The sequence below is a fragment of the Liolophura sinensis genome, chromosome 11 (genome assembly GCF_032854445.1).
Source record: "Liolophura sinensis isolate JHLJ2023 chromosome 11, CUHK_Ljap_v2, whole genome shotgun sequence".
Classification (NCBI taxonomy): domain Eukaryota; kingdom Metazoa; phylum Mollusca; class Polyplacophora; order Chitonida; family Chitonidae; genus Liolophura; species Liolophura sinensis.
Window position 1 is genome coordinate 20,622,955 of NC_088305.1, and position 12,311 is coordinate 20,635,265.

General features: G+C 39.3%; 1 protein-coding gene across 1 annotated transcript in view; it reads right to left on the minus strand.

The window, feature by feature from the left end:
• The window catches only part of LOC135478013 (epidermal growth factor receptor-like), a 16,622-nt gene extending 5,197 nt beyond the window's left edge, over window positions 1-11,425 (minus strand). Inside the window, exons 1-3 of the mRNA XM_064758266.1 lie at window positions 11,246-11,425; window positions 7,005-7,361; window positions 5,214-5,345 (exon numbers count right to left, since the gene is read on the minus strand). Of these exons, the coding sequence (XP_064614336.1) occupies window positions 5,214-5,345; window positions 7,005-7,361; window positions 11,246-11,345 (589 nt within the window). The 5' untranslated portion in view covers window positions 11,346-11,425. The remainder of the gene's footprint in view (window positions 1-5,213; window positions 5,346-7,004; window positions 7,362-11,245) is intronic.
• Between the last annotated feature and the right edge of the window lie 886 nt (window positions 11,426-12,311).

The window sequence follows — 12,311 nt, forward strand, 5'->3', positions numbered from 1 at the left end:
GAACTGGTATCAGTAAATCGTCTGAAAATCAGTATTCGGTCGGTAACTTTGTAGATTCTATTACTCACTGGAGAAAGCTACAGTATTGTTTAAATATAACTTTGGAGACCGACAGCGAAAGCCCGGTTCGCTTAACCAAGCGAAGCAGTCATAGCGCAAATATGAGTTAAAGAACTGATTTCATCGAGTTTTATGGCGCTAACAATCTAGGAAAAACTTTTGGCCATAACAAAAACATTTCATTATAGATAGCTGTGTCGCCTTTATTTTAGTTTTATGGAAACATTGTTTCCAGACTATATATTTGCACAAGATGAAGAGGTTTTATGGCATTTAAAAGAAAAGACAACAAATAATTTAACCTGACCTATTTCGAAAGATGGGTGAAAAGATATGTAAAAGGCCACAGACATTTTCTTCTGATGTTCTTCATTAGTAATCTTGCAAGTCTTTGCGATACGCGATGTAAGAGAAAGTGGAAATGCAATGACGCGCCACTCGAACCTGAAGCTCGTATGGCCAAAAGAGAAAACAGGGTTTGCGTGACATTTAACGGAAGCAGCTGTGTTCACGGATTATAAAACTAATTCGAGCCTGATTGATTAAAACTGATAGCATGGTGGCTCTTTCGATTTTTTCACTGGTGAGAATTTTGCTTAAAACATACCACGATATTTCGGTTACACAAAATCACAAAAATAAAAAGGTATACTCTTTAATCTTTCTACCGGATACTTTATCGATGCCTATATACATTTAGACTTCTGGTAGCGTTGTCCTTATTTTTTTACAAATACCCTGCATCCAGTTGTTCAGACGTGTAATAGTTAATAACGGTATTAAGTCATTTTTCATATTTAAAGTTTTAGCCAAACTCAGCAGCCAGTGCAGCTCTCCAAAGTCAAAGTATAACAAGAGTAGATTTAGTTCCTATTTATTATAATGTTACAGAATGTTTTTAGGCTAAGTACAAAACTGAAGGCTTCACTTAAAGTTAAATCTAGTATTCAGTCTTCAACCTATTTTGAACAACCCGGCCCAGATTTTTTGTTTCGTCGATTAAGCTAATGTCAATGGTCTGTACACACTGAAGCTTGCCTATTTTCACTAAAATTGCCATAGTCCCGATTCGCTTGACAAAAGTAGAAGGTATATTTTCTATCGTAGATCTTGCATGTTTAGAGCATGAACATACATGTAGATAGAGTTTGGGGTTTCTAAAACTATCTGCAGTGACTCCAGATTAGGTTATGAAAAAATACCTGCACTGAGAGCCGTTCAGTTAACAAAAAAATATTTGTACTGACAGCAGCTCAGGTTACAAAAAAACTATTTTTCTGGGAGCTGTTCAGGTTGCAAAATTGGTATGGGTTGAGGTTTGGTGATAAAAGAAAAGACAACAGATGATATAACCTTTGGTATTTCGGAGGGGGATAAAAGAAAAGACAACAGATGATATAACCTAAGTTATTTCGAAAGGGGGATAAAAGAAAAGACAACAGATGATATAACCTTAGTTATTTCGGAAGCGGGATAAAAGAAAAGACAACAGATGATATAACCTTTGTTATTTCGAGAGGAGGATGAAAACAGATGTATGTGTCAACTGATATTTTGTTCTCAGGTGCTTCGTTTGCATATATGTACTTGCTACACTATAGATCATATTGGTTTCATTATGCTATGAGCATGCGAAGAGACATTTTTTTCTTATTCATCTTTTTCATCCTCAGGTACGATGAAAGATGTCCCCAAACTCAGCTCTTGAGTTAAAGCAGCAGCCTGAGGGGAATTAGCAGTAGGTTTAGAACACGCCACTCCATTGGTCAAGGATCGATTCGAGCGTGCATGATTTGATTTCATTTATTTCATTTGTGTTTTACGCCGTGCTCAAGAATATTTCACTTATACGACGGCGGCCAGCATTAAGGTGGAAGGAAACCGGACACAGCCCGGGGGAAACCCACGACCATCCGCAGGTTGCTGCAAGACCTTCCCACGTACAGCTGGAGAGGAAGCCAGCATGAGCTGGACATGAACTCACAGCGACCGCATTGGTGAGAGGCTCCTGGGTCATTACGCCACGGAGGCCCTCAACCGTGCATGAAAGTGACTCGCTCTATGAATAAGCCAGCGAGCCCAGACAAAGCAAACAGAAATCGAATTGAATTGATTCGTGATTGCACTTCTGGCATAAAAAATGCTGAATAGAATTTGGCGGAAAGATTTGAGAAAAAAAAAACAAACAGTTGACAGGGCTAAAAGAAGCAGGCGTAAAACCTATGACATCCAATGGAGGTAATTACGATGTATAGTGGGGCATTTACGTCCATCAGCACTGAGAATTCCGCCAATTATCTCGTACAAAGCGTTGTGTGAGTCAATTGATTGTCGTTATACCATAAAAATGGTATGGATTAACACTCAGGTTTTGTCACGCTTCTTTTAAATCTCAGGCTATACACAGGACATTAGGGAGATGAGAGGCTGAATAACAATAACGTATTTATGCAGTTATAGGACTTGCTAGGGTAAGGTGAGGAATCGGCCCCAGTGAAAAAAACTGTTCACCTCAAGCATTGAGTGACATCAATCTACTTATTGATCGACTGGTTGACTTGCTGATTGGCTGACTGATTGATTGATAGATTGATAAAATTATTATATGACTGCATGACTGATAGGGTGATCAGTCGACTGTTTGATTAGAACGATTACCTTATTACATCATTTTATGATTGCATTTTTGATGGATCGGTTGACCACGTGGCTAAAAGATTGCTTGGTTTAACGCATTCTTGATTCACAGATTGCTCACCGGCTTAAATCCCTGCATTAATCTTATTGTTGATCTGGTGGACCTGGGAAACGCACGTATTGGATTCTTTCTTTATGTCGCATTAAAAAGCAACTTTAAGTTTTAGAGCATTTTTACAAAAGCTAAAATACCAGTATTTAAGTTAAGCTGCAACAATGAACCAGAACTTCAGAATATTTAATGCTAAATGAACATTTGTATAGGATATAACTGAACGGGATCGCACTGTATAAATTGTTGAGTAAATAATTACTACTTTGAATGGGTTAATATTTCAGATAAATTTCACTTTTGAGATTACAAATTCTCGATGGTTTGGGGTTATATGTCTAGGACATCTGTCAAATGTATAATTTCCCCCGAATACCTGAAAGACATATAAACTGACGGCCAAAAGAAACTTTATGACTCCGTGAGTTAAATTTAACTAGCCTTTTCAGCAAATTAATACCAAATTATTATAGGAAAACATTGTACGAAGCATATTCCCATGTGCGACAAGCGTCATATACGCCCACACGAATTTGTTTTGAGACAACGAAGAAAGTTGAAAAATTATGTGACCCATGGACCCGCAACTGCACATGTAACAAGTGTATAAAAACGTTACACACAGTGTGCTGGACTTGGAAACTGACTAAAAACCACCAAAGTAATGCCTCGATTGACTACAGAACATTGCAAGGACCTTCGGCTGCTCTAGTGTAATTGTGTCAGACTTGATGCAACGTTACAGACAGGGCAGACATCGGACATGCCAAGAACAGGTAGGCCTAGGGTAACTACACTCTGAGAAGACGGGTATCTGCGCACCTAACATCTTAGGAACCGTTTCCTGACAGTGACGTCATCGTCACGCCGCAGAGTGTTGGTGTGGGGTGGGATTTGTGGAGAGGAACGGACACCACTGGCCATCATCTACAAAAACCTAACAGCTCAATGTTACGTGGATGAAATTCTACGTCTTGTTGTCCTGCCATTCCTTCAACAGCAGCCACGTGGTGTCCTGTACCAGCATGAGAACGCCAGGCCCCATACAGCTCGAGTTGTGCAGAACTTCCTGGACGCCAACGACGTCATCGTTCTTGCCGTGGCCTGCAAGTTCCCCAGATGTCTCCCCCATAGAACACCTTTGGAATATCATGGATCGTCGAGTAAGACAACGGCCACACCTTGCAGCCAACCGACAAAACTGACGTTCACTCTCCAAGATGAATGGCAACGAATCGCACGTCATCTCATCAGACGACTTTCTATGCGTCGGAGAGTTTTTGCATGCATTGAAGCAAGGGGTGGTCACACGCGATATTGACTGGTTTTGATATTGACTGATTTTAAAAATAATCAAATTTGTGTATACTCTGCCCATTGTTAACCAAGATGGAATGGTCATTTTTCTTCCCCTGCTCTGATTTGAACTCTTTGTAAAGCTTCTTTTGGTCGTCAGTTTATTTGAAAATGTATGTATTTCTGTGTCATTCTCTGCGTCGCGCAATTAGAAATGCAATTAAAAACAGATGAATCAATGCCCAACAACACCCTTGGGATTGCTTCTAAAAACCCCTTCCCCATCCTCTCAGCCCTCTCCCCTCCTTCCATCACAACCACACAGTCTTTAGAAAAACGACAAATTATGGATATGTTCAAGGCAAGCTCTGTGCCAGACATTCTGTTAACAAAAGATAACTTTCCAGATATTCTCTGTAGACAGTCGTGCTGGACACAATCCAACCAGGCTAAGGGATCCCGACCAAAATGTTTATGCAATGTAGAGTTCCACCAAGTGTGGCTAATTAGTTGTGGAGACATACCATGAAAAAGAGCGGAATTTCCATCAATTTCCATCAAGAGATATAAATTCATAAAATATCACCCGACAACGTTCAATTTCGTCAGGCTTCCTACTCAGGCTAAGATAAATAAGTTCTATCTTATATTCTATTTTATCAAGCGAATATGACTTTGCACGAAAGATTTTGGATAACGAAATAAGACACGGACGTATGTGATGGCGTCATTGCCTTTTAGTGATAATTGGCACGGTTGTGGTGATAAGGGCTGGGGGGAGACGGGGGGGATTGGGGGATTTGGGAGTTGGGTTTGGGGGGAGAGGACAATAAGCTGGTTCCACGTTTCCAGTATGTTCTTCGATGACGTCACTTCTGAATATTTTAGGTTAATGATTGACAGGAAAATGCATAAAATAGAGGGGTTAGTAAGAAATATAAAATATGCCACAAAATTATAAAATTTTCCTCATTTTTTTTAAAAATACCTTTCTTAATTTTCCTTATGGAGTCATAATCTTCAGTATTACCTTTTCATGTATCCTTTAAACAGCAATCAAATTAAAGAAAAAAAAAAGTTAAATAAACAACAAAACCTGTGGACGTACAGTTCTGCTCCAGAGGCATCCCGCTGTAGACAACTGGCGAGGCGTGCTGTTTGATGATCACATCCCAGAGGATAGTTTGGACGAAACACAGCAGGGGATTCAGAGTAAACACCACTTGGCCTCTGGAAATCTCTGCAACATCGACAATAAGTCAAACAGGAAGCTAGAAACAATTCTGATTCAATCATGAGAACCTCTAGCCGTCGGATTTCCGGTAATTCGTCTGAGCATTGGAATTATCTACATAGTCAGGTGATCACGACTTCAGACACAAAGAGCGTGACAATCCACAAAACTCACTTGACAGAAACACATAACCTGATTGTTTCCAGCTAAATGCTCTTTGGTTTCGCAGAAATGTAAGAGTAGAAATATATATTGCCCGTGATGACCTATAAAACATAGAGTTACTTCACAATTAGGATTATTAGGAGGCGAAACCAATTTCACGAAAAAAAAAACCACATCAATTATTGGGTTTGTTAAAATACCCTAAAGTTAGCAGACAGGATTATAATTATATAATTAATAGTGTGATTACATATAAACTATGAAGGAAAGGGGTTATAGGGCCGATGGCCGTGGAGAAATAGCTCTACAGTTATGAAGGGTGGAGAACATTTAGTTTTATTATTTTGACAAACTATCTCTCATTTCTACCCAACATATGTCTCCTCCCCCCAAACCCCACATTACAGTGGGAGAGATTGAGTGAACCGCGTTCCTCTGACCCCTGTACCTCTGACAGAAAATGGAGATAAGTTGTTCAGGTTACTTGGGCGCATTGATTTTCCTATATATTTATGTGGTAAAGCAACTCCCAAACTAGATATCCCTAAACCATGCTACCATGCATATGAAGACAGCACCTTTATCTGCAACGTCTCAAAAATCAGCCTCGCATGACCATCATTTTGTTTACCTTCGCTAATGGAAATGAAGTCATAGCATTTTGTCAGCTCAGCATAGCATTTTGACACCTCATTTTGATAACCTCTAAGTGGGTGGGTAGTAAACCTGTGCATCAACTTCTCAGTTCTAACACAGACAAAATTCTGATATATCTTATCTAGTTTCAAAATAATAGTGCAGAAATTGATGGTGTTTCAACAACCTATGATGTGAGTAGCCCCCAGTCCTCTTCGATCAGGAGCTTAACCTTTGACCCAGAATAACACTTGTTTAAAGAGGCCAAAAAATCGATCAGCGCATATTCAATCGAATTTTTTTCTGTAGCCCGATAAATCACTTTTAAAAAAATATCACAATAGTCTGTGCAAGTGTCACCGTTCAAAATCGGTATTAACGTTCCCAAAGTAATAAAGGGGTCGCATCATAGCTTTTTCTAACTTTAAAGTCATTTTAACTGTACATATAGTATTTGTGAGTCCCATATTTACTGAGAGGCAATAATTTGAGTTATTGTGGGTGAATTCAGAAATTTTGATTAGTGAAAATGGATTGTTTGACAGATCTCTCCGGTATATCATCTTTAATTTTAATTGGCGTTCAGCACGAAGGGCATAGTGCAACGACTGGTTGACCCGTATCAGTATAACGGCTCGGGCGGGAAGGCTAACTTGCATTCGGTAAGGCGTCTCAGTGAAGCAGCACTAGATAAAAGCGGGGTGGAAATCCGTCCTGCAACAAGGAGGCATATTAAATGCATTCCAAGGATTCCTTCGTCGTCATATGACCAAGAAGTTGTTACGTACGATGTTAAACCCCAAGCACTCACTCACTCACTCACTCACTCACTCAATCACTCTTTAACTTTAATACTGTTCGTACCTCGCAGAGCGGGCATTAATAACTGCCCCAGACCCGTTGTTTGATTGACCGATGCCGTGACCACAACGGCTAGTGCGTAATCCCGCTGCATGAGCCTGAACAAGTTGTCTCCCCTTATCATCTGGAGGTTCACAAGTGGTATGACGTCGACGGTGGTTAGTCCAATCAAAACGTAGCCTGTCACGATGCGGATTGACCTCAGGAAGTTGAGGTCATAGGTCACTGTGGGGTCGTCCATAATGGTCAGCTCAAGATTCCCACGAACCACTGTGCATCCTTCATAGCGCGTGCGCAGAGAGTCGTAGTGATCTTGCCTGGTACCGGAATATCCGAACCGGTATGATGTTCCGAAACATTCTGTACAGATATAAGAAAACTAAATACATTATCTACTCAGGGCTCTCCGCTTTTCTCCTGACACTGTTTGTGGTAGTTACAGATTTGAATAGTTCATTAACTGATATATAATGGTAGATTTCTTAAGCTGACGAATTAGTTGAGTGTGTTCAAAGCACATAGAAAGATTGGACATGGACACTGTTCATTTTGGTAATGCATTGAACAGACGTGATGATGATCCATATTGCATCATACATACAGATCGTGTTACTCCATATACAGTAAATATAAATGTACATGGTAGCGTAATACAAACAGTTACCTTCTGGTTACAAAAGAATTAATGTGTTTATCTTTTTTTGCGCATAATTTATAAATATGACATTTTCAATTACATTTTTCATTATTATATAGATACCACAAAATTTTTATAATCTAGGTGTCAAAATGGACATTCGTGTACCAGCCGTCAACCAAAATGGATGTTCTACGCCAATAATTCCCTAATTAACGCTCAACACAAACCAGTAATGAACAAAAAAGTATGAAATGTACGTAATTAAAACGGATTCATTCAAAGCTTTTTACACAATGTGTACACATTTAACAGGACACGTACATGTGTACACATTTCATAGGACACGTACATGTGTACACATTTAATAAGACACGTACATGTGTACACATTTAATAGGACACGTACATGCATACACATATGGTAGTAAGTTTTGTCAAAATTGCAAGATGAACAATTGGCAAAACAATTATCTAACCAATTTTCCTCATTTCTTTTTTTGTCATTTATGAAGAGGAACAAGCGACGTTGGCATCATCAGCAAACAAACTTATAATTCATAAATTTGTGACATGTATGCAATATAAAGTCAAAGGCGATCAGCGAGTGATTTTGATCAGAAACTGAAATTTACCATTAAAACTGCAATTTTCATACGCTTTTGCTCGAACTATTAAATATTATTAAGCTTTGAAAGATATTAAATACGCCAAAAAGAATTAGCTGCTGATGCAATACAATGAAAGAAATTTTGAAACAGTTTAGTTTACGTTATACGTTATATGTGGAAACACATTTTCTGTATAAAGGATATAATACTTCTACGTAAACAGTATAGCTGTTCGATTATAATGCAAATTAAACAGTTGTAATTATACGCTCAAAGGAACTAAAAAAATTACACTTCTTTGACTGAAAACTCCATACTCTACGAGATGTATAGATTCGAACTCATACCTTCGTAACTGATTCATCTAAACATTTGACATCAGTGTCGACTTACATAAAGTTGGCGTATTTGGTACTCTTAACCTTGCATAACCTTGCACTAAATTAAGATAATAATTTCAACACTCAACATATTTATATAATTGAAAACTATAGCATTTTAGAAATAACCTTTGAAAATCTTCACACTTCCGTTGCTTACCGGAATCGTCCATATTCGGGAGTTTCCGGTAAACTCGCTTAGGATCACCGCGATTGCGAGTCTACTCACACTGCCTCAGCAAACCTCTTCCTTTGTGGTTTGCTTCACAAGTTGGTTTCATATCACCTGTTTGTTGGGGATACCTCCATTCGTGAGCCTCTCGGCCTGTTTAATTTATCCGGTAAATACACAGGTTTGATCACGTGGAAATGGCACGTCTAATACCAGGTTAACCTCAGGGTGGCGCACCGCATTCAGGATATTTTTTGTTAGACACAGTTCGTGGTCAACGTAAAAAACGGAAGTCCTCTTCACAGACAACAATCAAAGTCTATCGCCGAAATATCATTCATTGTTTTTCCAATTCTTTTTTGACATGACACAAAAGTGAGTGCAAATACATGTACAACAACAGAGAAAATAGGTAATACACAATCGTACTGGTTTAAGTTTAGTGAAAGAATTCATTTGTACGCCAATTTTGTTTTTCCTTCAGAACGTAGTACTAATTATTTATACGAAGTAAACAGATAACGCCCCATAAAATAAAATGAAAATTTTCAGCGTATCCCTATAGTTACACCCCTCAGCCCCCCCCCCCCCCCCCTCCATACGTCATTTCAAAGATCACTTCACTCATGTACTTCCATTCATGGCAGATGACATCACGTTACACGCGGGCAAGCCATGAACACATGCATACTTCACTGACGTACTTCCATTCATGGCAGATGACATCACGTTACACGCGGGCAAGCCATGAACACATGCATACTTCACTGACGTACTTCCATTCATGGCAGATGACATCACGTTACACGCGGTCAAGCCATGAACACATACATACTTCACTGACGTACTTCCATTCATGGCAGATGACATCACGTTACACGCGGCCAAGCCATGAACACATGCATACTTCACTGACGTACTTCCATTCATGGCAGATGACATCACGTTACACACGGTCAAGCCATGAACACATTCATACTTCACTGACGTACTTCCATTCATGGCTGATGACATCACGTTACACGCGGTCAAGCCACGAACACATGCATACTTCACTGACGTACTTCCATTCATGGCAGATGACATCACGTTACACGCGGTCAAGCCATGAACACATGCATACTTCACTCACGTACTTCCATTCATGGCAGATGACATCACGTTACACGCGGTCAAGCCACGAACACATTCATACTTCACTGACGTACTTCCATTAATGGCAGATGACATCACCTTACACGCGGTCAAGCTATGACCACATGCATACACTCAGAAAATATAATCCGTTACTATTAACAGAAAGTCTGTTGTTTGACTCATGCTAGAATGTATTCTGTTATTGTAACATATTATTGTGTTAAATATAACACACGTATTCTATTAATTCAACATAAAAATTCTATTAAGCTAACATAATATTATGTTGAATATGACAGAATATTGTCTTATAATAACAGAATACATTCTATCATCACTCAGACAACAGACTTTCTGTTACAACTGACAGATTAATGTTTTGAGTGTACATCCAAATAGACCTGTTTTTACTGGAAATGTTTAAAGGCCTACTTGACAATACATTTTCTGGGCATAAACACAGTTGTATGGAGCTAGAGATATTTTCTCAACGGGCCAAATGTTCCTCAAGTTAGTCGAAAGCCGAGCTATGGCGAGCTTTGAGAAAAGTGTCTTCTGAAAGGTTCTCAAGGGAACCTATATGGCACCTAAAGGTTCTCAAGAGAACCCACAGCAGTGCAAAGGCGAGTTGTCGACAAAAGCATGTACATGGTGATCGTTCTTTTTTCTCCCATTGGTCAAACAGACATTTCATTCTTTGAAATAACCTTACATAATATAGATGTGTTAAGGTCTACTTAAATGTGACGGATAACATTTCCCCTCAAGGCACCATGAAAGCCACTGGTATTGTAATACGAATCAATGTACAGCTGATTATCAAATACAGATTTAATAATGAGGAAAGGAAATGAAGATCGGGGGATGTCTCATGCAGTCGCTGTGAGTTCAAGTCCATCTTATGCTGATTTCCTCTCCTGTCATTCGTGGAAAGGCCTGCCAACAGCCTGCGGATGGTAACGGGTTACCCTGGGCTCTGAATAAGATCTTTCCTCCCACTATAATGCCGGCAGTCGTCGCATATGTGAAAGTGTAATATTCTTGAGTACGGCGTAAAACACCATTCAAATAAATAAATAGACAGATGTACCTCATCACTCCACGTGGGATATTCAGCCTTCGTTGAAGGTTTACAATGAAGTTGTGCCACGGAAATGATTAACAAACAAACTTTTTAAATTTATTAATCGGTAATACACTGGTAATTTACTCTGTATTCAAAAATATTTCACTTATACCTCGACGGTTAGGTTTATAGGTAAAAGAGAACCTGTCCAACACAAACTAAGTAAACAAATAAATAATTACCTTTTTCGGGGACTGTGCCCACTTGCATGACATCGATGGCATGAACTTCTGAGTCCAGCAAAATCACAAGAAGGGGGAGTATGATTACGGAGTAAAACATTCTGACAGACAGCCCTACAAAAACACGACCGTGTGTGCCAAGTCTCGACTAGCCTCACTTACATATGCTGGAACAACGTGTGTAACAATGGACGTCGAGGATGCAGTGTCGCTCCCCTGCGCTCTGTGTTTAGTCTAATATAGTCTCTACCCCCACCAGAACCACCCACATGTACACCACCTTCTGCTAAATCACGGGTACAGGAAAAACTGGGGCCAGACCTCTGTCACCGCTGGGCGAATTAATGTCTTATTTCCGGTAATTGTTTATAAACTACACCAAGTGGACGTATATATACGCAGACCTTGTGCGGTTGTGTGGCTATAGAAGAAGTTTGGGGAGTATTCGAAACCTGGCAAATTTGTTCTAACCAAGCCGTTGATTTCACATTATGTAGTTATTGTTGGGGGCGGTGAGTTGACAAAGGAAGTGGGTGGCACAGCGCTAAAAGGTTTTGTTCTCGGCTATTTTAATTTACTCCTACTTCTTTCGGTTTTTTTACGTATATTACGGTATTATTTGTCTCACACATTTATGTACTAAATTAAACTGATTTCTTGATAACTGGTGTAAAACAGAAAATGCTTGTATTTTCTTTCTCTCTTTCAGAGTTAATTATGGCTAATAAACTAACAGTACAAGAAAGAGTTTTAATTGGTTTTTATGTTTGGAAGAGATGGGGCAACATACCGCTCTGTAGCTCAAGCATCGAACCTCAACCTGGATGGTGCGCGACTTCTGGGACACCCTGTATAACCATGTAAAGTATACGGGAAAACGAAAGTCACCCTTTCTGCAAATGTATTATTTTTTTTCTTTTATTTCAAATGGTTGGGTGACTGGTCACCGTCTTATTATATAGTATTATATAGTCCATTAAACGACTTATTTTGACTCAGAAATATTAACTGCTATCCGAGTTTACTTTTATTAATTTACTCAAGAAGAAAAGACTTAGGCTTCCTT